Genomic DNA, 27,500 nt, shown 5'->3' on the forward strand with positions numbered 1-27,500 from the left:
AATGGAAAATTCACTCTTATTGTTAGTTCACTTCTTACCCTTTTCCACCCCCTCCCTCCTTCTACGTGTTTGCAACTTACTTTGAAAACTGCGAGAGATATTTGAATACCTTCGTTCTTCGTGCTCGAGTTAGTTTTGAAGTTAAAATTGAGAGAGAGGTAATTGTTAACATTGCTGCCGCATTATTTACTAATCATAATATTACTATCTGAATGTACAGGGTGTTTTCGAAGAATTACCGCATCGTTTGTTTATTAATAGTTTCTTCAGATCATTTGGAGATGATTTTTTTCTCAGCAAAAATGTCGGCGCATCAGTTCGTGAGTTATAAGCGATTCGAGAAAAGTTTTTTTTAAACTAGACTAGGTTATGGAGAAAGAGTTAAAAGATTATCAAAATTACATTTTTCATTTAATTTCTTATAAAGTTTATTTTAATAAAATTTTAATTTAAATAAAGTTTATTTTAAAAGAATTTTAATTTAAGGCATTTTAATTTTAATTTAATTACAGAAATATATATGGCAAAAATTGAAAATTTGTAAAAAATAATTATTTCTTTCATTGGGACACGTATGTGTGTGTGTGTGTGATTTAAATTAAGATTTAGTGATATTAATTTGTACGCTTTATGTTTTCCATTTAATTATATATTTCATACGTATATTTCACACAAAATAGATAAATATAAAATATAAAGCATACAAATTAAGCATTATTAATTACCAATAGCTTATATTTATATTTATATATTAACTTTTACATATTTTACAAACAATTTATATTTATAGTATAAATGAGAGAAACAAAAAATTAAAATAAGATATATATTGTGATATTAATTTAAATATTTTCGACAGAATTGCCAATTTCCGCGGTATTCCAAAGTTGCTTAGCACGATTCATTAAAAAAAGATGCGCTTTTATCAGACAGATGTGCATTTCATTTCGGACAAGGTAGAGCTTTTCTCGTTAAATCAATCTAATTTCGTTAATTGGACGTTAGCTCTTTAATTAAGGAACTTATATAACTTCAGAAAGCTCGAACAACAGATATCGCGAAAGGTATCACGATTATATTAAAATCGCTCCTGGAAGAATCTGGAAAGTATTTTAATACTGCATTATCTTATTACGTATATTGTGTGTGCAAAATTTAATATATTTGATAACGTATTAACGAGATAAAAATATAGAGATTTGATGATATATTTTATTGTACATTCCATGTTAAAATGTCACGCGTTACATAAATATTTCTTATTAAATATATTATTCTTATCATTATTTAAAAAAATTTCTTTGGATAAAGGAGGGATGTAGAAAAGAAACTAATCGCTCTAAAAGAGTCTGCAAAATTTTGCATAACGGATGTTTAAGAAAAAAAGAGAAAAACACGCGTACACAGTTCGTGCGTTTGTGTTCTTTTTTCGATATACAGGATTTATTAAATTATTACAGCTAGTTATAATACGAGAATACACACGTTTTTTTACATATACAATATATTATGCATTGTTTACTCCATGCCATTTACTTTACATGCACACACACACTCTCTCTCTCACACACACACACACACACACACACATTCTCTCTCTTTTTCTCTTACGTTAGTAATTTTTTTGTAATCTCTTTTACATACAAAACGAATTATTCACGAATGAACAGCGAACGATCATGAACGACACACGATTTTCTTGCTAACAACGCGCGGCTCCAATAAATAAATCGTTCCCAGTGCAATGTACAAGTTATAGCAATATAATGGCTCTCTGGGTCGATTTACACTTGTAAATTGCAGCTGTAATGTAAACCACAATACACTTGTACATTGACTCGATTACATTAATTATAGATACACTCTCGAGACAAGCGCGCATAATTTCCTCTTCTCTTTAGTTTATTTCTTCTTCTTTTTACCTCTATACCATTTATTATTATTATGCGCGATGCGAGAAACTATTTTCATTCTACGTGTATCGAATGATCCCAGCAAACACCAAGTAACATTTATATAATTGTTAGTTGTAATTTCCCACTCAACAATATAACTGTTACATGCTATGTAACTGTTACATAACATGTTATGTAATTGTTACATGTTATGTAACAGTTACATAACATACATGTAACAGTTATATTGTTGAGTGGGAAATTACAACTAACAGTTATATAACTGTTATTTGGCGTTTGCTGGGATGTTGCCATTCTGATAAGAGCACGCTTCGCTGTTTAATCACACAATGGCTATTCCATGTCCACAGAGCAGTAAAGAGCTTCGGTTAAATGAGGTACAAATGAGAGAAAATGTGAATTTTCCGGTGCAAAATATGTGTTGTATCGAAGAAGCGTAATCGTTTACCTATCTTATCGCAGTGATACTGTCCCATACAGCGCAGACCGTTGTTGTTACATTGCAGCAATATCGCAATATTGCTGCAATGTAACAACAATAGTCTGTGCTGTAGGAGGTGATTCGTTAAATACAGAGCGTCCCAAAAAAATGTCGCATCAGTATTCCATCTTTAAAAAATTCGAATCATTAGGATCCTTGGCAAAACATTAATATTGGAGCGTTTCAGTAATAATTTATAATATAACTCGATCTTTAAAATTGCCCAGCAAACACCAAGTAACATTTATATAATTGTTAGTTGTAATTTCTCACTCAACAATATAACTGTTACATGTATGTTATATAACTGTTACATGTAACCGTTATATTATTGAGTGGGAAATTATAACTAACAGTTATATAATTGTTAGTTGTAATTTCCCACTCAACATTATAACTGTTACATGTATGTTATGTAACTGTTACATAACATGTAACAGTTATATTGTTGAGTCGGAAATTATAACTAACAATTATATAACTGTTATTTGGTGTTTGCTGGGTGAATAAAGGAGAGGGTTTTTAATTTTGAAATAAATCAACGAAACTCTCGCGTCTTTTTGCGACACCCTGTGTATCACGTGGTCTTTTTCGTATCGCGAGAAAACAGTCTCGAACATTAAAATTGCAGAGACGGCATCCTTTATATTGACTTTAATTATTTCTCTCTCTCTCTCTCTCTCTCTCTCTCTCTCTCGATTTTTTTGTGCAATATAATTCTCTCCTATGATTCTTTTCCTTCCAACCGGATGACAATAAAAATGTTAACGACCTACCGTTTGCGATCATATAAAAAATATGCGCGCGTCCGCGGGCGAATATAAAATATACTCTCATTATACAAGCCTGCACATGTACACACTCATACACTCGTCGCTCGAAGCGATAATCGAAGTGTCGGCAATCGACATTTGCCGCACAATCGCAAAAAGGTTCGTCCCTTAATTAAATAGCTAGCTTTCGTTGAACGTGCACGTTCCTTTTTTTTTTATTCACGAAAACGAGGTAAAAGAACGAGTTGATTCTTTCTAAGAAATCCACTGGTATAGGATATTGAGTAAAATAATAATTAAATATACAAAGAATTAAGATAATATTGATAATATTTAATTTAACTTAAATCAATGAAAAATATCGATTTTAAAAATACACATATTATTCATTGTTACAATATAAAGTGAATTTCAAAGATAAGATAATTTCTTGCTAATAATTGTTTCCTGCAAGTGTGTTAAACTTATACATTTATAAAATCAATAATTTTCGCCTCATTAATAATAAATAAATTTTACACAGATACGTATTTAATTGAAAAATTTAATTTATACTTTCTTGGTGGGCTATTGATGCTCTTTATGACAGATACTTCTTTTTCGGAAAGAAAAGACGGAAATATCGGCTTTGGTATGAATAGATACGGCCGCATTTTCGTCGTGCGTTTTTAATCTTAAACGCGCGACGAAGAAACGCGGACCACACGTTTAGTTATCTCATCTAAATACACAGTTTGTAAATGCTAAAGTGATAAAAAATACTATTATCTTGTTTCTTTTCCCGTGTATATACATACATACATATACATGTAGTACAATGCTGTTTCTCTATAGCTTTGCAACCCCCGTCATTCTAATTAATGTCACCGATAATTAATCTTCTCCACCAACGTGAATCGCTTATCGTTGACTTGACTTTCTTTAGAAATTGAAATTAATAGTTGACAGCGGGTCTTTCATTCTTTTTAAATGAAAATCGTTAAATTCTGAAAGGTAGATTTAATTATAATTTATAAACTCTGCTACTTTATAATTATTTAAATTTTCATCGATAGAAAAAATAACGTTCTATCTGAAACGTGATGGACAGAATCATATCGTATATCTAAGATTTAGAAGAAAATATTTTGTTTGGAGAATGTGTCTTACATAAACGTCACCCATGTACGCCTACGATTCGCCATGACATTGTTACTTCGAATGGCGGACTCTGTCCGACGATTTTTCGTCGTTTTCGTAGCAAAGGTCTTCGCGTTCGAGATTTTATTAGGCAATCGATATCAAGTACCTTCGGATTACATACAAATCGGATTTTATTTTCTAATAAACGGGCGGACGTCGAGATTATGCGACATTTCATTGCGCGAAAATCGAATTCTCAAGCAATCTTGAGGTGTGCGCATCAGTCGAAATCGATGGTTCTCGCTTAATTAAGAAAAAAAAATCAATCGAATGATTAGGTGGGAGCGGGAGGAGAGAGGGGAACGTGCAACGGATTTTTAGTAAATCTTACAGTGTTTCACCAGTTCTACAAATTATCCATAAATACATCTATGAATTGACATCTGCGTTCTCATCTTTCCTTCTCTCCTTCGCGCATTTTTGTCGAGTGCCCGAGTCAAATTGCGACATTATTCGTGCACTTCCGAGATAGACTCCTCGAAGCATCGATTCCTTACAGACTCGCGGGATAACTTCCTATCCTCGTTGTCGTGAGAATTAAAAGTTTGTGTATAGTTTTCCATAAAAATATCTCTCCTTTCATCTTCTTCCGCGATCAATTATTTTTATCTGCGTCAACTGTATGTTTGTCGTGGAGTTAATTCGAGAGGCGCTTACGCTTGTTTGCGCAAACAATATTCGCAACGCACTGTATACATTTATTGTTTGCATCGATAAAGTAAAATTGACGATTCGAGAACAAAGTTTTATTTCTCGCGTTCTAACTTAAAGACGATATACTGGCCGTTTAAAAAATCACAATCACTAAAATGCCTACAAACTTACCAAGACTCTCGCACGTTCTTGAATTTCTATCGATCCCGTAATATTTAATCGACTGACGATTTATTGCTAATTAATTGAATCAAGTGACATCTAATCAAATTGCGTTTATGAGATGGGTTAATGTGCAATTTGTAAATTGACTGCAATTGAATTAATTGCGATTTGCATCTTTTCCGGAGAAAAATGTCGGATCTCAATTTACATAAATATTACATATTATTTTGCTGCAAAATTTCTTTCATTGTTGAAAGTTTTACAATAAATACATCTCATCAGCTAGATTTTTGGATGTTCTTTCTAAAATCAGTCTTCGGAGACAAAGCGTAAAATGGCGACGGCGTTAAACTCGCGTAATAAGTGTCAATCACACAAAATCGCCGCGTACTTTTTCCTATAAATCAAGATCGTCACGATCCGACGACGAACACACGTCATAAATAACAACGGCTCGATTATCTTAATAAATTGTACGAACAACGATGGGCAGGATATTAAAAAAAAAAAAAAGAAAGAAGAAAATATTTTCGGGAAACTTTAATTTCCTGCGCATCTTCGATCAGTGAAAGTAACGAATGATTGTTGAAGGAGAATTTTGTCGATGTCATTTCCGGTTCGCGTATTCATTTGAAAAAGCCTGTCTGAAAAAGGCCCGCGAAAAGTGAGCAAACGTGCTCGGAATTCGTCTCTCTCTCTCTCTTTCTCCTTCTCTCTTTCACACAAGTTTCCCCTCGAGAAGTTTTTCTCCTCGACTTTTCCCTCTTCACCCAACTTTCTTATGCGACAACAAATCTTAAAATGTCCCGCGTAAACCGTCGTGTCGGGGACATTTTGTACTTGAGGGCAGCAGCGACACCGCAAAAACAAATTTGAACGATAAACGCCGTTTAAGTCTGTTGTTGCGGCGTCGCTGTTATTGGCATCATTGGCGACATTGTGCAGCTTCCGTCTTGTGTGCGACACGGGGGCGTCAGGGTCACACGATCGAGGGCATCGATGCATATCGATGAGGAATCGGCGGAACACGGTCAAGCTTCCGTCTCGCCTTTCAGTCTCAGACGAGCAAAGTCCTCGAAGATTATGTCGTCGTCGCCGTCCGCCTCCCTACGAAAAAATTAAGCGTCTCAAAATCGTTTTCACTCGAAAGAATTAAAGAAAAATTAAAATTTATAAATTCTTGACTTTTTTTAAAGAGATAGGATATGACTCAAGTAGGGATAAAATTTTAAAAAATTTAGGTCTCTCTTTTTAATAAATAACAGTTATATAACTGTTATGTAACAGTTACATAACATGTAACAGTTATATTGTTGAGTGAGAAATTACAACTAACAATTATATAAATGTTACTTGGTGTTTGCTGGGTAATGTGGTTATTAACAAATATAATATAATTTATTAATCACGTTTAATGAAACGACGTTTAGTAAAATAACTAATAAATTTAATTTAATAACTAATAAATTTATCGATATAAGAAATTTTATATTTTAATTAAAATTATATTCCAATCTAAAATAAATTCTCTCTTCAGTTACTCACGTATCAAGTTGTATCAGATTTGTATCGAGCGGAACCTCTCCGCTGTCAGTTTTGTGCGTAGGGCTTGGTCGAGCTGTGGACGGTATTGGTTCCTCCTCTTCCGGTTTTGGATGCATCAAAATAAACGGCAGTTCCGCAACTAACTCGCTATTAATAGAGTAATAACAGAAAAATCTATATTACAAATTTATCGAAACATATTAAATCTGTGGTCTAGAAACTTTTGAATCCTAATCTTCAATTTTCTTCTAAAAGAATCTTACAATCTATAAGAATGCTACAGATTTAGGTATCAAAATAAAAATATTATAATTTAAATTTACAGGAAGATCTCAGAAAAATTTGAATTAATTAAAATGTCGTTTAAAATATAATTTAAAAATATTTATATCTTTTCTAGAGAAATTTTATTAATTATAAGCTTTCTCCAAACATAAATTTCAGATCTCGGGACACTTAATTGACACTTACCCTCCAAGAGCACCGAGGCAAAGTTTAACTTTGACTTTGTACTGGACGATTATGCCAAGGTTTTCACGCTGCGACGGGTCAACCACACTGCAAATTAGATTCATGGTCATTATTAACATCATTTTCATCGATAAACCCACATTAATGTCACAGACAAGCTCATGCGTGGTTAGTTGTGTTATAGCATCATGCAAAGGCGAAGAGAAGTGAACGAAACGAAAATTTTAAACTGGATTTATTCCAGTTTCCTTAAACAAGCAAGCATTTAATTATACAGATACATTTATGTACAAAACATTTATATAAAAAGACGGTAATCACGTACATATTTTTTAGTCAAGCTATCAGTGAAACTAGATTTGCATCGACAAAGAACAAGTTGTAACCTTTTCATGCAATTTTACGCAGGCACAATGCGGTGGCGATGCCATGTTTTTAAACAACAAGCACAAACAAAAGGAAGATGGGATTTTGGTTTAAATGTCTGCCCTAAATATTCTAAATCTCTTAGATCCTAGCTTTTTTCTCTTAATCCTTCTAATACTAATGAAACAGATGCATCTCAAGAAACGTTTGAAAAGTTGGGAAAAAAAATAATGAACAAAGGTTCAGCTTTTTAATTATTACAATTTTCATGACCGAGTGATTGAGTTAGTCATTGAACTTGGTTGAATGTAATACGGAAAATGAAATGTGTTTAATTTTCACTGAGAGAGATACGTAAAAATAACAAGATATCGAAGTTAAAGTTCGATTTTGAATCAAGCTTGAATCCTTGTCAATGAAAGACCAATGCAAGATTCTGACAAATTAGCATCGAAAGAGCAAAAGTCGCTCGGATCTTAAGATCTATGGATTTCAAGGTTCATCAATTCTGAGGTAATTCCAAAATTGTGGAAAATTCTCCAGATCCCTGAATTTTAGTTGAAAATAGAGATCCATAGATCCAGATCTAAGGAATTCAAGACGTGCGCACGTAAGGACAATTTCCAGCGAAGCTGAATGAGACATGAAAATTTTGCAAAACAAAATGACACATCGATAATGTCGGTTGCTCGTCATTGTTCGATGAATCGATCGAGAAATCAAAGAGAAATCGAAGAAATAATCGTTGAGAAAAGCTTTCGCACAGGCAGCCAACATGTATATTTTCCGGCCATCGTGTATGGAAAGCGTTGCGGATGAGAAAAATTCCCAAAGGCGTGTTCAGCAGCTCGTTGCGTGCGTAAGACACGTGTGTGTGTGTGTGTGTATATGTGACACCGCCCGTATTCTTGTCTTGCATTTAGCGCTGTACTTGTCGAGTTTTTCAAAAACGTGCTAAATCTTTCTCTCTTTCTTTTTAATTTTTTTTCTATATATTTTTTTCTAACTATTTTTATTATTCATCTGGCTAATTTTTAGGAAATTTATTAATTATTTATTTAGGAAATTTATTAATTTATTAAATTTTAGGAAATTTATTAATTATTTATTTTAGGAAATTTATTAATTTATTAATTATAAATCAAATAATTATTAGATATACTATTCCAATGTTCCAATATTTTCTTTACGAAAATATTATATGATATAAAAATATTTTTTAAAAATTATATAAAAATTATTTATTATTATATAGAAATCTTTTGTATAAACATATGTTATTCAATAATTATAATAATGTTTAAAAATATTTTAGTGAGAAAAAATTATTTTAGTGAGAAAAAATATATATTCTTCTACATAAAAAAGTACAATTAAATACCATAATTACTACTGTTTTATGTTTATATTTTTTGTACAAATTCAAACATATTACAAAAAGAAAACTTCAGAATTGCTTTGTCAGTGTCATTAATTATTGAAATTCTAATTTTGAAAATATATTGTGCACAAGACGTCAAAATATCGAAATTATTAATGAGCAATTTTGATGGATATCCTCCTTTTCTCGAGCGCTAAATGTATGATTAATAACACGGTGCGGCGTATCGATATAATCTAAGCATGTCTGCGTGTATCTGTAGGCTTAGTTTCAGGCATCGCATCCTTACAGGGTGCTGGACGCCAAATTGGTATCCTCGTGTTTGAGCTGGCCGTCGAGGGCGAGCCCCCATTTATCTTTGTTGTTGGCCAAGAGGGGTGTCAAAGTGAACACCTTGCTGAGCGTGAAACCCGGGCCCACTGGGCATCCCTCCCTGACATTTGAACACACAACCAGCATAAGTGTCAGTGCGCGTCACGTGCGGACCGAAATCGCGAGATTAATCGCGCTGTCAGCGTAAAGATCGTCCATAAACTAGAATCTTAATTCTATCTAATTTCTTCTTATTAATAGTCGACGTATTAATTTATATTTATTATTAATGAAATATAAGTACGTTTATATACATATATATTTGTTAGAAATAAATTTCAATATTATCTCTATAAAAAAATTTATAGAAATTGCCTAATATTAAATTAGAATAATTCTAAAACGATCATTATAATTTTTTATGATTTCCTGCCTTTGAAAGGAATTTATAAAATTTCGATTTTGAGCGGAAATGAATGACTAATTAAAATAAAACGAAGATTACATGAAGATTAAATGAACGAAATTAAAATTATTTTTGTCTCGAGATATGTGTATACGTCACGATATGTCAGTTTGTGCGTTACACTGCGATACAGATTACAAGAGACGAGAATAGGGTAAGAACTCGACAATCTTGTACTTCAGAGGAATATATATAGAGTGTGAAACGTACACTTACATGTGTATATTAATAGGAGAGGAATTTATTTTAAGGAACTAAGGAATAAAAAATGTTAAGAAAATATAAATATATTTATATTTTCTTAACATTTATATATTAAATATATTTTTCTAATATAAAATAAGTTAAATATAAAAGTTCAAAAATATATACATCTCAAGATTAAAAAAAAATGGAGGGGGCGGAGATTGAGAAAGAGAAAGAGAGAGAGAGTGCTTGTGTGAGGAGAGGGAGGATTTTGCAAAGAAAATGAGACCACCACCGATCGAGATCTATACGTGATTACAGGCCACCACGCTAAAAATCCCCAGCACAAAGTCACTAAGAAGGTACTGTCATTCCATTTTTCAATTTTTTTTTGCATTAATAAGGAAATGAAAAAATAGATAGCAAGAAAGGGGGGCTGAAAATGGCCTTTTAACTCTATTTTTCCTCATTCTCATGATATTTCAATGTTTAAAGAAATGATAAACTTCTCAAATGAAAAAAACGCGATTAAATTTAATGCTCTTTCTGTCTTTGTTTCTGATTTTACTTATTCTTCTCTGATTATTTTAATGAAATTTATTGAATTTATTTGAGAGATCTATAAGCGAATAATTTCAATCACATGTGTATATCTTATTAACTTATAAAATAACTTTCCTTACAAGATTTTCAAAAGATTTATCTGTCAAGAATTAATTTAATTCTAATTTTAATTCAATTTCCAACTGAATCTAATTTTTAATTCAATTAAATTTTTCTCAATCACTCTCGAACGTTATTAAAGCGCAAAATAATATTTTATAAATTTCTATTTTCTAATAACTTTACAAAGCTGCTTCAAAAAAATTTGACAGAGCACATCGCTGCGTCTCATCTTTATGGCACTCGAGCACGACCAATTCCCATAAAGTCCGAATGTTCGTCATGAGATATAGTCGTGATTATAGCCGCGGAGAAATGACGCGAGCCTGTGCATTTGGCCGCTTTCCAGTCTCCCCGTTATCTTTACTTTTTTCTTCCCCCTTAGTACCCCTGGCAGAGAAAAGGTGAAAGAGTAATGAGGGAAACAGCGAGCTCTTAATCTCGCACTCACATTGTGCTAGACGCGAGATTGGTGTCCTCGTGTTTAAGCTGACCGTCTAGAGCTAGGCCCCGCTTGTCTTTGTTCTCGGCAAGCGTCGGCCTTAGAGAAAACACCTTGCTCAGAGTGAATCCTGGCGCTACCCCTATACTGCCAGTGCAATAATCTTATTTTCCTGCTCGTCACAGTCCCACTTCTTTTCTCGCACGCTCGCGCGATAGCGTCTAAATCGCTAAAACTTTATCTCTCGCAGTCCGAGAAACGAGACCTTCCGATCGGCGATATTTCGAGTACAAATTATTAACAACGTTAAATCAATCGCCTGAATCATTCGTGGTCTGAGAAATTAATCGCTTACTGAATTAAATAAATTTTAACCTACAACTGTTTATCATAATTAAAAAAGCGATTTGCAAAAGTAAAACAATTGTCTCCAAGATTTCACTTAATAAATTAATTTTTATTTAGAAAACAAAATTTTATTTAAATTTGATTTAATTCCTAAGAGTATAAGAAGGGAATTAAATTGAATTCAAGTCCTCTAATTTAAGTTTCTTAAAAAGTAAAAAAGATTTTTGCTCGAAAATCATGGCAATTTGATTCTCGTCATGTTTGGTTTTACTGTGAAAATCGCTTTTCAGATCAAATCTCGCGATCTCTCGACGAAAATACGATATCGTCGTTCCTCGGTAAGGGATGGGGGAGGTAATCGGGTGGAGAATACTCACTCGCTCTCGGCCTCGGCGACGGTGCACTTATATTGCGCCGTGGAGAACAGGCAGATGTCCGCAAACTGCCTAACCGACACTTTTATCTTTTTCACAGTCCGGTTGCTATTGTTCGCTATGTGCACGTTCACAGCTATGTTCTCGCCGTGATGATAGAGCTCCTTGTCGAGGGAGGCCTCCAAGTGTAATTTATTCGGGGACATCATAAACTCCTTGCTGACCTCCACCGACGGCTGCTCGCCCTGTTTCGAGGGCGCGTACATGATCTTCCTGATCGCTAACCTCACGCAGCTCCTGCAAATCGAATCAGTCCATCGATGAAAGCCATAATTAATTATATTAATTGTAAACAGAAATATTTTTTATGGGGAAGAATCAAGAATGTGTGGGAAAAATCTGTTTCATTTTAAATAAACGATAAATTAAATTAATAAATTTAAATGAATTAATAAATTTAATTAAAGCTATTTCATTTTAAGTAAATTTAATTATTTAATAAACTAAATAAATTTAATAAATAAATGAAATATAATCTATTTTAAATAAGCATCTCCTTTATTTTATAAAAAATTATTTTAATAAAATTGAAATTGTTTATAAATATTGGATTTTTTTAAAATCTAGAATAAAATCTTTCTAAAAATTTATTTTTATAAAGATTAAATCCTTTTCTTAAATCTGATAATAAGTCTTTTTCCAAAACTGCAAATAAAATTTTTATAAAATATAAATAAAATATAAAATATAAATTATTATTTATAAAATATTTATAAAATATAAATTATAAAATATAAATTATTATTTATAAAATATATTTATAAATAATAATAAAATTAATTATTTATAAATAATAAACTATTTATATTTTATTATTTATAAATAATAAAATAATATTGCTTTAATTTTAAAAACAAGGATCCTTTCTAACGTTGTATTGAGATTCTCGTACCTTTTATGCGGTTTGTCATCTTGCGTCTCACCTACGAACGCCTTCAGCTCATAGTCGACGCCGCAGGGTTTGCCGGTGTCACCCGGGGCCGGTTGTAGGGTGACCGAAGCAGGACAATGAGGTGGTAACTCGAAGTAAAAGGGATACGCATTGCTCCCCAGCTTCTTGATCAGCCTTTCCTGCAATCGCGTCAGCTCCCGGGGGGGCTGAGACCCCTGCACCACCGGATAGATCTGTTCCGCGGCGAGATAGAGGTCCTTGCGAAAGGTCAGCCCGAGGACATCGAGATCCTCCCTGCCGTACTTGAACGCCGCGAGAACGTGACCGAACACCTTTCGCTCCTTTATGTAATCGGGATCGATCAGGACGACCCCGTCTGGAATCGTAGAAATCGTCTCTCTTATTCCACTCGATTCGCAGAAAAGATGAAGTCATGCGTGTGCAATCGTTATTTTAAGAAAACATATCGCGACTGTGCGTGTTATTCCTGTACGAGAAGATGCATGCGTGGATATTAATTATGATGGATACTTGCCGATCGGGTCGACGTGCGTGATGTGATCGACGAAGTCCCTCTTGCCGAGATAGACGGTGATCTTGCCATTGAGGCTGGACTTCTTGAAGACACGAGTGGCCTGTCGTTTGTTGACACTATCTACAGTGTCCATCGCGTTGCTTTCGGGGCCGACACTGGCTTCTAGCTCATTTGAGTCCTCAGTATCCGAGAAGTCCGACTCCGAGCTCTCCCACTGCGAGATCATCGCGACAAGGTCATTTAATAATTAATAGTTATACATAAAATTGTATTTTGAAATTATATTGCGTTATAAAGAGAATAATCTTTTTTTTTCTCCTTTTTTTTGATAACTATTAGGCAAATATCAAGTAACAGTTATATAATTGTTAGTTGTAATTTCCCACAACAATATAACTGTTACATGTATGTTATGTAACTGTTACATGTTATGTAACAATTATATAAATGTTACTTGGTGTTTGCTGGGTATTACTATTAAAACGTCCCTTTCTATTTACCTCTATTATTTTCTTTCCTGCTTTCATTTTGATGCAGATATTTGTATTTATTTCAGCCAGTTAATTAATTATGAAATAATGAGTCATTAATACTTATGAAGAAAATTGCCGAATTAATTATATATTATTTTTGTAATACGTGGAACTTTCTCTCCTTTCTTTTCGCTCTCGTTTCATATAATTATTTCCGAGAATTCTACAAATATTGGATTTGAAAAAAAGTAATTTATCTCTTTTTAAAAAATATTTAATTTTGTAGAAAAATGATTTATCTCTTTTTAAAAAAATGTTGATAATCGTATATTCGTTGCTACATTTCAAGAAAGTGTTGCTTTTTTTATACAGGAATTCACAATAAATTTTTCAAATTTTTCAAATTTTTGCTTTGATATCGCGATAATAAATTGTTTGCACTGAATTTTTTCAAAATTATGTATTCGAGGTGCGATCGAGGGGAAAGATGGCGGAGCACTTCGGGGCGACGCTGAGCTTGCACTGAACCGCTCCGGCAAATGGATGTCAATTTCAATCGGCGCTCAAATAATACTTAATACGATAATGCCGGTACAATAATTTGTACTCGCGGGGTTTTACACGCCGCGTGCCGCCATCGGTTACAGATGCACGGATGACGAGTGTAACACGAGATATAACATGAGACGGGATGGATCCTATACCGTGTGTCATGCAAATCCTGATTCTCACGTTCCAACCGTTGTGAATTTTTTAAAAATCGGACTAAAGTTTTTTTTTTCCCTCGCTAAACATCGCGAGCAAAATAACACGAGTTTCTTTTTCATTTTCGAGAGAGCATTAAGATAATAAAGTTCGTTTTCTCATTACAAAGTAATTTACTTTGAATTAATTAAAACGTAAGATTGTTAGCAATTTACATTTCTGCCTTAACAGTCTCTCTATCAAGTCGCTGATTAAATTACACTTGAGGAAAAATCGATACTAACTTTGTTATGGAGAAGAATAGTCAATTACAAGAGAAAAATATCTTCGTTATTTAATTTCCCAGCTGTTTGTCTGCGCCATTTAATTTATTCTTCTCTTATCGAAAAGATATCTTGATATTTATGCTTAGAAGAAAATATTTCCTTTATATTATTTAATATGTTACTTTTCGGTAAATTATTTTACCGTGCATTTATTTATGCTCTTCAAATAATTCTTTATAGAATGTATAGTCAATTAATTCTCCAATTGATAAATAATTAATTATAAATAAATAAATAAATAATTAAACTATTATATATTTTAAACGCGCAAATATTTTATTCAGCGCTATTTTCTCGTGACACCGTATATAATGAAAAGCATGCGGGAATATAAGAATTGTGTTGTATGTCTCTACTGTCGATGTAACGGGTCAGCGCAAAGAAACAGGGGACTTGCGTACGCGTTTGACGTCACTGTGTGCCAAATGTTATCGCGGAGCATCGAAATACACGCTTCATTATCAATTTGTGCGCCGTAATCAGCAGAGACTCTCAAGTATCTTCCGCATCGCGAAGATAAAACGAAAATAGTCATATAAGTTTTATTTATTTTAATGAAAATTTATTTATTGAACGTGCGTATTAATTTTGACAAATCATGTAAAAAATTAAAATCAATCAAAATTTCAGAAATATTTATAGAAAAATAAATTCTTCTTAATAATCTATAATGTAACTGTAAATTTCGATACGTTTTGAATGCTGAAAATAGAGGAAAGTGCGATTCTAACCTATAATATATCATTGGAGTTTCTTCGTTCTTCGTTAGCCATTTGCATTTAATTCTCGGCCAATAGTTGTATAATTTGAATAATTCAGGGCAAATTTTGCATGCTCAATGGACGGAAGTTAGTCTTACGATTCATTTGACGTCACTCACATATGTTATCTGCACGCTCTGGAATAAATGTTCGGCATCGAACTGCTGGCTCGAACGCAGGCATTCTCGTTATCGCGATCCCCCATAAATCAAAAACGAATGTGAAGAGAAAAAAAAAGAAGCAATTACGCCCAGAAACACAAACCAATCGGTAAACTTCACTTACCGATGTATTTAATCACAACCATTTATTTATTCGCGATAATAAAATTACGAGGTAATTGATTAAAAAGGGAGAGCGACGGGTTAAATTAATATTTACATAAATACACGCGTACATTTGCATTTTATTAATATTTATTCAGCGGATCATCTCTTTCTCAATTTGCGTTTTAAATATTATCGGGGATAAATCGAAATCGACGAGGAACAAATTACTCAATTCGCAATTATCCGTTTTAATTGTGCCTTTTCGCGTTCAGCTCGATATTAAGACGATTAAAGCGACGATCGAGAGGAGGGTAGATATTAATTCACTCGATGCGCATTACATTACATATTTTACACTTCAATTATTGCGCTCCCGAGAGGATGGGGGTATCTATAATGAACGCTGTCAATTTCAAAGTATCGTCCAATTATTCTCCCATCTCGCGGATAATCCGCGATTGTTTAACGAGCTTTTATTATATGGATTCGAGGCCCGATTGTGCTTTTGATGGCGAATAAATGACGCAGAGACAGAGTAATGGCATTGCATTCTAAGTCGCCCGCAGTTTATAAGCGCTCTTATAACTTATTGCAGTGATTCTATAACCGGCGCAAAACTACTGGGAATCATACTACTCAATCGCCGTTGACGTCATTATTCTGTATACAGGGTGCCCCCGACTATTAATGTTTAGCCTACCCGATTGAGAAAACTAGATTATTCAGAGGCCACTCTTCTATTCCATTTCATTCAATTTCATTTCTATTCTATTATTCAGGATTCGCGTCGAAGATTCGCGCCGCGTAATGAGATTCCTCGGCTAATATAGAATCGATTCCCCCTTAAGCGGACTTGATTGGTCGTCAATTGCTGACTCTTTTTAGCGATATTGATCATTTTTAAATTGAGAAAACAAGAGAAGATTGCTCGAAAGCTGTAGAAATGGGCAAGGTTTAAATGTCAGAGACGAAATTAATTTAGCAAAAATTTTTCGAGAGAGACTCCAATTTGTAGCAAAACATTTTGAATATTGTATTGGGCTATAAACACGTCAAACTATATAAGAAAGTTTGGTTTTCGTATCTGAAAACGTTCGGCGGGTCGATCCAGCCGGAAATAACTTATTTACGCGAAGCACACACACACACACACATACATGACAGTTACTCGACAAGAGAGAGGGAAAGAGAAAAAAAATATACAGAATGTTTCCCAAGATCTTGCTCGTCAACAGCGAGCAGTTTTTTTTTAATAGACATAATTTTGAATAATATTTTAATATATTTGCAATTTAATTTCTTAATAAATTGGAAAGTGCGTAAAATTTTTTACGCATTACGTAACATCGTTCCCTCGAGCAAAGTTAACGCAATAACGTACCGATGTAAAAGTTTCTTATAGATAATCCCACAAATCATCGGATTAAGTGAGCTCCGTCTTACTAAAGTTTTAATCGATATCCGTGATACTTTTCATTCATGATTTTAATCTTCAAGAATTTATGAAACATGAAATACCTCCCCTTTTCTCCCACGCTCTTATTAGCGTCGTTGATCTTTCTCCTCGAGCCTAGTATACCAAGGGGGAAAATACTGCAGGGAAATCGGTGGGAAATTCAGCGGGAAATTTTCGCACGCATGCGCGATGAGCGAACGAACCGCCGGCGTCGTGTGTCGCACGATTTATTAGCCATTATCTCGCATATTGCGTCTGTTGCGAGCTTTTGCGTCGCGCGAGCCTCCGATAGAAAGGTCCATAATAAATGATAAGCCACCTCCAAGTATCACCTTGTGGCTCCTGTCGTCCCGAAAGATCGCCGAGCGATAAAATATCGAGCCGCCTCTTAACGTGTCATTTTGCAAAAAGAGAGAGGACTTTAAATTGCCCCCACTAATGTAATCATGATATCTTGTTTTCAAGAGGCTCCTAATTGCAATCATATTGACGTCAAAGGTGACAAAATGTAAATTATCTACGCGTAAAAATAAATTAATTTCTTAGCGCGTCATCAGTCTTGCACACTCAAATTACCATAGTAAACGAAAATGTGGTAATCTTTGACGTCGTAATATATATTCAAAGGGCGAATTAAAATTTGCTTGGATTTTTTAATATTTGATTACGAGAGTCCCAATAATTAATTTCTAAGAATGTGTCAATAATAGAATTTAATAGAAAATTATAAATTTTAATTTTTATATAATATTATATATACTATTTATATAACATTTATATAACATTTTTATATAATATTATATATAACATTTATATAACATTTTTATATAATATTATATATACTATTTATATAACATTTATATAACATTTTTATATAATATTAAATAAATAATTAAATAAATAATTTTATATAATGTATAACAATTTTTGTAAGTATAGTTCCTTTATCTTTAAATATAATGTATTCCTTATATTTAAATGTATATGTAAGAGCGTAATTGGTAGCTATTGAATGTCGCATCAAGGCCAACAGGTAAGGCATTAAGCTCTTCCTTAGTTTCTGGTTTTGCAACCATGTCAAGTGTATCCTTGACAGAACTTCGTCAGAAACCGTGTACAAGCGGCAAAATTAAATTTCCGTGTATTCACTGTATCTTCTATATGCGTCTCGCGCGTTTGATACGCGATTCGATAATTAAATTCAATAATTATCGCACGTTGAAGTATCCATTGATATAAAACCGATACTTTATGCAACGCAACGGTCTGATAATTGAAGAAAATTTCAAATATCTCTCTGTCATTAAAATAATCGGAGTCTAAAATAATCAGGTCTGTTCTATTTTGACGGTCTACAAAATTTTTTTTCGTACCTCGCTCCGAAGAGCAATCACACTGACGGACCGAGACGCGGGTTAACGAGGTTAGCGCGCGTAATTTCGTGTGATTAAACTATTCCGGATTAAGTTAAGGCTTTCGCGACTTCGCAGAATATGAATATCGATCCGAGGGTCGTCGCGTGCACTTCGACCACCCCGTCGTCTCGTGGGATATTTAACGGCAGGAAAAATTATGCCACAGGAGTAAATTGTTTCTGGAGAAGCATTGAGTTAATTATCGGATGCAAAATTGTATTTATTTGCTCGGAAAAAAAAATACATACGTGCCCTCCATTTTAAAAATGCATTGCTTTCTTGCAAAAAAATCTTAAAAATTGTGTGATTTTAAATTAAACGGACAATTTTTGTAGCTTTAGACGCAGCTTTAACTAATTTTCTCATTTTTTTTTTTTTGAATGGTGGGTAATAAATATCTGATGTTATCACATTGTTATTAATACACATTGTTAATTATACTTAAAGATGCAATTATACACTCGGTAAAGAAGCCACGGATGTAAGCCAGCTTTAATTCAGGGCGCGGCGAACTGTTGCATTCCATTCATGACTGAATATAATAAATGTCTTTATTGAATAGGAGATTAAATCGATAGGCAATTGGCTGGACGTTTATGCATTGTGCGAGAGTCGCGTTAATTGCCTCATTTAATCACCGTCTTTGGCAATCCGACTATCGATCATCGATAACATCAAGGACGCCGCGATAGACTGTGATAATGAAACGGCAAAAAAGAGAAGCGCGATTCATGTTTATATTTGATCACTACGTAAGGAATGCACTTATCGTAGCTGCAAATACGCTACGAGAGAGAGCTCGAATTTAATTGAAGAAATACAAAATAATCATGGACTGGGGAAAAAATATGAGAAATGGACGCAGCACACAAACGTGCAGAGGTATATGAAAAAATTAATAAATAGAAATGATATAAAACTGATAAATTCTAGGAATATGAAACGATATTTTTCTCGTAGAGAGAGATAAAAAAATAGAAAATAAAAGGGAAAGAATATTAAAAAGTAAAAAAATATAATATTTTCTCGATAAATTGGAAAAATAGAAAAAGAAATTAATAAAGAAATGTGAAAAATGTGTTATTTAAAAAGGCAATGATACTTTATTTTATTTATGCCGATGACATCAACGATGTAAAGTTTTATAAAACAGTTTATACAATGATGATTACATGTAATGATGGTGCAATTTTCATGTTAATGAAAATTATGTAATTTTCAATATTAAATATGCTTCTCTCTCTTTATGTATAAAGAATTTTTTTTTGTTTTAAACTGTTTCTATTCAAAAATATGAGAAATAGACGCACAAATTCGGAAACATGTGAAGTTTACAAATTGAAATATGAAACTGATAAATTTTCTAGGAATATAAAACGATATTTTTTTTGTCGTAGAGGAAGAAAAAGAAAATAGAAAAAATAAAATATTTTCTCGATAAAGTGAGAAAATATGGAAAATTAATGGAGAAATATTTCAAAAATGAAAAATAATTTATTTAGAAAGGCAACGATACTTTCCTTTATTTATGCCGATGATAAAGATTTATATAACATTTATATAACATTTTTATTATTTTTCATACAATGATAATTTTACGCCTGATGTATAATAATGATGCAGTTTTCGCAATATTAAAAATTATATGTAATTTTATAACATTAAATATGCTTTTTTATAGAATATTCTTTGTTTAAATTTTTAACATTCAATCAAATGTGGCATATCGTACTTAATGATACGTAATAATGTTTACTTCTCGTTAATCATCTATCAGACATCGTCATTGATTTCCTTATCGAGGAACAGAGAAGAAAAATGTGAAATCATCCGAGGATATACGAGAGAAGCCAAGAATTAAATTCTCAAAAGTACATCCAACGCAGCAATTCTCTTGGCAATTTTCCCTGCGAGTGAAAAAGAGGCGAGCTTATCGCGACGATATCTATCAACGTCAGCGCGCTTTTTACAGGCGTCCACTGGCGATTTTTCGAATCGCGGCCACCGGAGTCGATCGACAACGGAGGAAAATACGCGTCGATGCATCTCCGGTGCATTTTCCGCCGGGATGCAATTAACGTCACGTGGAAAAGCGACGGTGAAAAGCGGACGTACACACGTATAGTACCATATCGATCGATAGACATCGCGGTAGCGATAGTCGAGGCGAGCCTGTCGGTTCGATTTTCGATAGGCGGGTCAGAAAGCACGCGATTGTGGATGCAACATTGATGATGTCTCGCCCGAGAGATAGCAGGTTAAACGTATACATCTCGAACTCCCTTCTCGCCACCCCTTTCCCTCTTTCCGCTCGCCCCCTATCGCGTTATCGGGCGACTCGTGGAAGAGAGAATACACTCGCATCGATAACGATAATCGCGCCGCATCGCGCCTGTGTCGACGGCTTTTATAAATGAGCATTTTCGGGTGAATGCACGCCGTAAATTCACCACCGTGTAAACAAAGCCTGCTCTCGAATGCTATATATTCGCGGGAATTGCGGCGATCTACATCGTAACGATGTAATAAAATTCTTGACGATTTTTTGTAACAAATTTTATACAACGAGCAAATTTTGAAAAATGAAAGAGGCGAATTAATGTTAATTAAAAGTGCGAGTAAATAAACAGAAGTGTCGATAAATCTTGGATCAAGTAAGATAAGTAAGAGGGAATTCGCGCGAGAGAGATATGCCTGAAGAGTACTCATAATTGAATCAATTGGTCGGGACTTTTCTATTGAAATTCGTTATCTAACGTAAACTGTGTTACATAAAAAGATACGCAAACTGCCATTGTTAATCAAGATAATTATTCTTACGTAATTCACGCGCGTAGATAATAGTGAAAAGCAAAGAAGAGGAGATCCGGTAAAAGACAGGTGGAAGGAGCGTCTTCGATAATAATTAATGATAATCATCGGAATGTGCTATTATGCGATGACAGAGATGAAATTTTTTTCCCCTCACGCGCGCGTTTTCGAGAGGCGGCGAGTAAATAAAATTTAACCACAGGAACTTTTCACCAACTTTTTAATCTTTCAAATGAGTTTCTCTCTCGTCTTGCGAGAAAATAAAACTTTTATATTTCGTAGTTTATCAATTTGAAAATAATTTTACAGATTATTGAAATTTTAAAATGATATTAAATTATCCGGATAATTAAAAGATAAATTATGTTATATAATTTATCTTTTAATTATCCGGATAATTTAATATCATTTTAAAATTTCAATAATCTGTAAATTATATAACATAATTTATCTTTTAATTTAAAGAAAGAGCATAATTTGATAATTTTTAACCAAATATAATTTGATAATTTGATAATTGAACACTTTTTGATAAGATTTGATTTTTGAAAATTTTTAAATTAAATATGTAATAAAAACTTTTACTGTCTAATTAAAAATTATCTGATCTATTTCGTTAAATTTTTACACGCGAATTGTAAGAAAATAATTATTAAAAAAATATCATGTATCTCTTTCTTAAAAGAAAATAAAAATTCGAATAATTTTTTATTAAATACATAAAATTTTTTTGATTATCTAATTAAAAATTATCTATATTATTTTATTAAATTTTCATACGCGACACGTATCTATTTGTATTTACTGAAAAAGCCCGAGGATGGTCCTTAGATAGGCAAGATTCAATGGGAAAGTCCACGAGGTTTCTCTTATGCCACTTCGAAAAGTTCGCTCGTCCTAAACCGGATGTGCGAGATACGCTGTTTAATGCCATAAACAAACGCTACGCTCGGACATTTCCGTAATAAAGACACATCCGGAGGAATTATTTCCGCATAAAGCGCACGGAGAACCGAACAATATGGCATCCTTTATTTTAGAATCGCGGCTGGTTCATTTCTCTCTGTATCCGCTCTTTATACGATTACACGTGTAAATTTGTCTGGATAGACGTTAAATCCTACAACGCTACGTTCCTGAGTCATACACGTTTTTATGGAGTTTCAGTTTATGTAGGCAGTGAGATAGAAGATTCAGAATTTATAAATATTTTTCAACTTTTAAATATATTTTCCGACCATTTTCCAAGCGTTTTATGATTGTAATTTAATTGAAATTAAATTGGACGGATAAATAAGTAAGTTCAACATTATCTTAAATTTCCCGGAGATTAGAAACAATTAAGAAGGAAAGAAGAGACCAGCGTCTCGTTAATACATGACTGTTTACGAGCGCAGGTCACTTTGGCTTTTCGGAGTCGTCAGGATTCCCGGAATTCCGGCTGGCTGGCGTTCCGTTGGAATGACTCAAGGGAGGAGCGGGAAGGACGAGCCGCCGCTCTTCCTTTCTCGCAAATACCTCTCTCGGACGTTACATTGATGGACCAGCGAAATTTCCGGAGAAGCTCTCCCAGGAAGAGGCTCCAGGAAAGGAACGAGGGGATGATGAGGGTGACTCGGACACCGAGGAGATGGGAAAATTGACTCTCTCGTCCTCCGGACGACGAAGTGCTCGACCTTACCTAGAGTCCTCCGCACGCCCACACCCTCGGACGCTCCTCCTGGGGCTGCTGTCACCGTAGTCCCGGTGCGACGCGTCGCGACGACGCGACGCTCCCACGCGACACTCGCCGACCACCCCTGCGACTCACCCGCACGTGCCACGCGACTCGGCGGCCACTCCGCACCACCGTCCGTCTTATTTATCCCCGAGGGTCTCGCGCACGAAGAGGATGCCCGCTGGTCCCGATGTGCCCGCTCATCGGTCGGAAACGCGCACCGTGGTTACTGATTCGGAGCTACGGGCACGTCGCGCGACCGCGAACCAGCGCCTTCTGCGGCCCATTCGCGGCTCTCGGCTCCGAAGAAAAGTTCCTATTTCCCCCCTGGATTCTAGGCGGAGACGGTTTTCGGGCTTGTTTGCGATCTCGAGTGGAAATCAACGGGCTTTCCCGATGGACGGGGAAATTAGCGAGGGAAAATTGACCGCTTACTTTCTGTCTTTTTCGTTCTAGACAGGTAATTTCAACTTGTCCAGGATGCTGGGTAGAGAAAAAGTCACTAGCACTGTACTAGTATTGCAATTTTTTCTATTTGCATACTTTTTTTTAGATTTCTCGCATCTTTGCAACGAGGCAAGCAGCTATTTTTAAAACGAATTTTAATAGAAAAAAAATATTGTAGAAAATTATAAAAATTTCACTTACTAGAGATTTAGGTAAAGAAAAATTTAGGCTGATGATTTCAATTATAATCTTTTTACTATTGGATTATATGCTATATACATCTTGTTTTTTTTCCTAATTATTATTACTCAATTTTTATTATAAATTATATTCATCTCTCTATTAAATTAAGACTTAATAATAAATTAATAAGATTAATAATTTTTTCTGTTAAAATATAACTTTTAATTTATATCTTATAATAAAAATAGCATACAACATTAATTTAAAAGATAAAATATAGCTTGGTCTTTACATTCTATTTATTATAAATGCTAGTGGTTCTCTAGTGAAATAGCGATTCGGACAAATTTCACGCAGCCTTCAATTCCTGATACCAGTCTTTACTACCAGAGGTCAGTTTTAAATATTTCTGTTCGATACTTTTTTCCTTTTAAATAAAAATATAATAAAAACAAGATTACGAATTATTCTTCACGGAAATCTTGAAAAATAATTCAAATCTTTCTGTTAAAATATTTTTAAAGACGTATCCATTTTTCCATCAATTCATTGCTCGTGTCTTTTACCAGCAGATGATACATTTCACACACACGTGATGATTGCGAATTTTTCATTTGACAGTTAAATTTTGAAAGAAATATTCGATGATTTTGCAATAAAAAAATGATTAATAAATTAAATAAATATAAATTTCGACGAATCGCTTTTAAAAAAATCTCCCGTAGAAAATATAATATTCCACCTTACCTTAATAATGCATTCGAGTCAGAAATGCGTTTCGGGCATCAGCCTAGACACTCCCACCACGACTGATGAAATCTGGGGGAAAAGCCGACAGCTGTCGTGACGGAATTTCGTTGGACTATCTCGACGGCAAAAAGCATCACGATTATACCATTAGCTATTATACACGTCAGTGATGGGTAGTGATAGTTGGCGCGTAGTTTACACACGACCGTAGATGCGTAGTGCTTGATTGCGACAGAGGTAACGAGAGCCGTGTTTGCCATCATTGTTTCTTTTTTTTTTCATCAAATAGTGTTGTTAACGCATCGTTATTTATCCTCTTTCAGTATATCTTACGCTTGTTGATTGATCGCGGTAAAAAAAATTAGTCGACGATTGCGATAATCGTCATCTGTCAATTGTTACGTCCCGTCTTACGTGCTCCGATCGAGAGGAGCGAAAATTTCGGAGTAATCAGCGATGCTGATTTATGACCCTCAACGTTGAGTGACGAACCGATTTGTTTTCTTTCGTAGGCAGTGCGAGAACCCAAAATGGCAGACGACAAAAACGACCAAACGTCCGAGCGGGATTCGGAGGGCAAATTGGATCCGGCGGAGGAGAGATCGCGGTATTTTAAAAAATTGGAGAAATGGGTCCAGGAAGCATACGCTTGGCAAAGTGTCGCGGCGATGTTCCCTTATTACGTGATGTCTGGGCACATTGCGAATTCGACACCCGGTATGAATAAGCGCCAGTCGTTTTGAAAGATTATATGTCGAAGAATAAGAAAATCAATAAGAATATTTTTATATTGAAAACATTTTAAAAAAAATCTTCATTCAATTAATTTTATTTTACATAATATAAAAGTAGGAAGATATAAGAAAGAGAAGCTTCACTAAATTTATATTATATAAACTAATATATTTTATGAAAAAATTATGAAAATAAAAAATTAATTAATAAAAAAGAAATCAATAAAAATTTCTGATAAATTTTTAACATTTCAAGAAACATGCATATGAGATAAATTCTGTTAAGTTTTATGAAAGATAAAATTTAATATTCATATTTAAAAATATTCAAAGATAAGGAACTTTAATACTCTTTTAATATACAGTAATAAATTACTGCAAAAAGTTCCATTAAATTTATATTATATATAATCTAAAATATTTTATAAAAAAATTATAATTAAAATTTCTGACAAATTTGTTGCATTTAAAAGAATGCATATAAAATAAATACTGATAAAATTTATTAATATATTCTAAAAATAAGAAACTTTATATTATTTTAATATACATATATGTAATAATAAATTATTACTCCAAATACAATAATAATTCTTATTATTAATAGTTAAATTTCAAATTTTGTCAAGATAAGTTATTTTATCGTTAGAACTATAGGTTTTATTTTATAAAAGTTATAATTTTTTTCAGCTTCAACAGCCTTTCAAGCAAATCAAGTACCAACACCACCAAGTAGAGCGGGAGTAATAATCGGAAACACAGATAGACAGAATGAAGGAGTGAGGCAAAGAAGACCTCAGGAACAACCTGCAGGTCCTTTTCAACCTCCTGGAGTCGAAGGTTAAAATCTTGTGATCCTGTTTAAAGAATTATTAAAACACATGTCACGCATGAAATGATTTTATATTCTTAAATTCACTTTATATTTTAGGTTACGAATACCGCATTCCTCCAATTTGGAAGAGGTTTGCTGCTGAATTTATAGACTCAACGATGCTATTTCTTTTGAAGTTCTCCATCACCTTCATCGCGATCGATGTATTCGATTTTATGTAAGCAAAAAGACACGAGCAATATAAGAAATGCCTATAAGTTTCACTTTTTTGCACATTTTAAAGAGAGATAAAATTTGTATTAAATATTTCTAAACTATCGAGTCTCCTTCCAATGTAATCAGTAACTTTCTTCTTTACTTTTTCAGACTTTATTTTAATATTTTTTAATATTAAGAGAGATTTTTGTTAAAATTTTCTGTTTTTCTTTATAATAAATTATTATAAAGAATAATAATAATTTTCTTCTTTATAATAATTTTCTTCACTTTACAATATATACTGCAATCTTTTATAGTGATTATACTTTTTCAGAGACATCGAAGACTTGGATTTATTGCAAACAAATTTGCGTATCGATTACAAAATGGCTTTGGAAATGACTTATGGAATTCTGATCTTGGAAGTGATTCATCGTGTGATAGTTTGCATCTTCGAGGTAAGAGGGAACTTCCACGAAATTTTACGACAAAATAACTGAACTGTATTTTGTAAAAATAATTTACTCCACAAAAAATCAAATTTTAAATAATAAAGTTTAATTTGATTTCAATTCAACTTTCAAAATTATCCTTATAATTATTAATTATGAATTTCTTTCAGGCCTTTTGGCTTCAACATGGTGTTTACGGTTTCATCGGAGGTGCTACACCTGGCAAGTACATGATGGGCTTGCGGGTGGTTCAGTGTCGAAATATAACTCCCGTAGAACGTCCAAACGAGCCGGACGTGGTCCTGGTGAGTCCCGGGACCGATCTGGGTCTGCCATTAGCCCTGGGTCGATCGGTGGTGAAAAATTTCGTGCTGGCGTTTCTATTCCCGATCTGCTTCTCGTTGTTCTTCTTCAGATTTAACAGAACCGGCTACGATCTGATCTGTAATTCCGTCGTCGTCGAAGATCCCTATAGAAATTCGAACAACAATAGGATACACCAGCAGTAGCCCGCCTGAGGGATGCTGCATGGAATTCTGTGATGTGTACATAATTCTGTCTGTGCTTCTTGTACCTTGTATGCGTGCGGAATCCTGTGTGTGTATATGAAGTGTATATATGTGTAAAAAATAAAAATTATTATTATTGCAGCGAAAGGTCGTTCCACAAGTTTTTTTTGTATTTTGAGGAATTTTTTGTATTTTGAATTTCTTGGAATTATGTGCAATTACAAATATATTTTCTTTGGATCCTTAA

General features: G+C 33.8%; 2 protein-coding genes across 7 annotated transcripts; one reads left to right on the plus strand and one right to left on the minus strand.

Moving 5' to 3' along the window:
- Window positions 1-1,192: 1,192 nt before the first annotated feature.
- On the minus strand, window positions 1,193-24,620 carry Krz (beta-arrestin protein kurtz). Of its 6 annotated transcripts, XM_083093100.1 has the most exons (9): window positions 13,713-14,207; window positions 13,213-13,426; window positions 12,678-13,053; window positions 11,729-12,022; window positions 11,013-11,150; window positions 9,224-9,367; window positions 7,188-7,274; window positions 6,717-6,863; window positions 1,193-6,278 (listed from the first exon to the last, which is right to left on the minus strand). In XM_083093100.1, exons 1-9 carry the CDS (start codon window positions 13,737-13,739, stop codon window positions 6,203-6,205), a joined length of 1,503 nt encoding a protein of 500 aa, XP_082949226.1. In that variant the 5' UTR covers window positions 13,740-14,207; the 3' UTR covers window positions 1,193-6,202. The 6 variants fall into 6 exon arrangements, with proteins under 6 accessions (XP_082949226.1, XP_082949224.1, XP_082949223.1 ...); XM_083093098.1 differs by lacking the exons at window positions 11,013-11,150; window positions 13,713-14,207 and adding an exon at window positions 24,523-24,620; XM_083093097.1 differs by lacking the exons at window positions 11,013-11,150; window positions 13,713-14,207 and adding an exon at window positions 23,110-23,437.
- LOC145967965 (protein FAM8A1) lies at window positions 24,603-27,500 on the plus strand. Its single transcript, XM_083093102.1, has 6 exons — window positions 24,603-24,762; window positions 25,038-25,242; window positions 25,950-26,099; window positions 26,191-26,311; window positions 26,627-26,750; window positions 26,915-27,500. The coding sequence occupies exons 2-6, from the start codon at window positions 25,056-25,058 to the stop codon at window positions 27,251-27,253; spliced, it is 921 nt and encodes a 306-aa protein (XP_082949228.1). The 5' UTR covers window positions 24,603-24,762; window positions 25,038-25,055; the 3' UTR covers window positions 27,254-27,500.

Source organism: Camponotus vicinus, unplaced genomic scaffold (genome assembly GCF_025532165.1).
Source record: "Camponotus vicinus isolate PSW18456_S1 unplaced genomic scaffold, iyCamVici1.0 SCAF_3, whole genome shotgun sequence".
Taxonomy (NCBI): domain Eukaryota; kingdom Metazoa; phylum Arthropoda; class Insecta; order Hymenoptera; family Formicidae; genus Camponotus; species Camponotus vicinus.

Coding starts and splice junctions, on each gene's coding strand:
- Krz (XM_083093100.1), bottom strand. CDS start 13,739: ATGAAAGCAGGAAAGAAAATAATAGAG. Junction 13,427..13,712: donor CAGGAAAGAAAATAATAGAG/GTAAATAGAAAG, acceptor ATGATCTCGCAG/TGGGAGAGCTCGGAGTCGGA. Junction 6,864..7,187: donor TGCCTCGGTGCTCTTGGAGG/GTAAGTGTCAAT, acceptor CTCTATTAATAG/CGAGTTAGTTGCGGAACTGC.
- LOC145967965 (XM_083093102.1), top strand. CDS start 25,056: ATGGCAGACGACAAAAACGACCAAACGTCCGAGCGGGATTCGGAGGGC. Junction 25,243..25,949: donor CATTGCGAATTCGACACCCG/GTATGAATAAGC, acceptor AATTTTTTTCAG/CTTCAACAGCCTTTCAAGCA. Junction 26,100..26,190: donor TCAACCTCCTGGAGTCGAAG/GTTAAAATCTTG, acceptor TTTATATTTTAG/GTTACGAATACCGCATTCCT.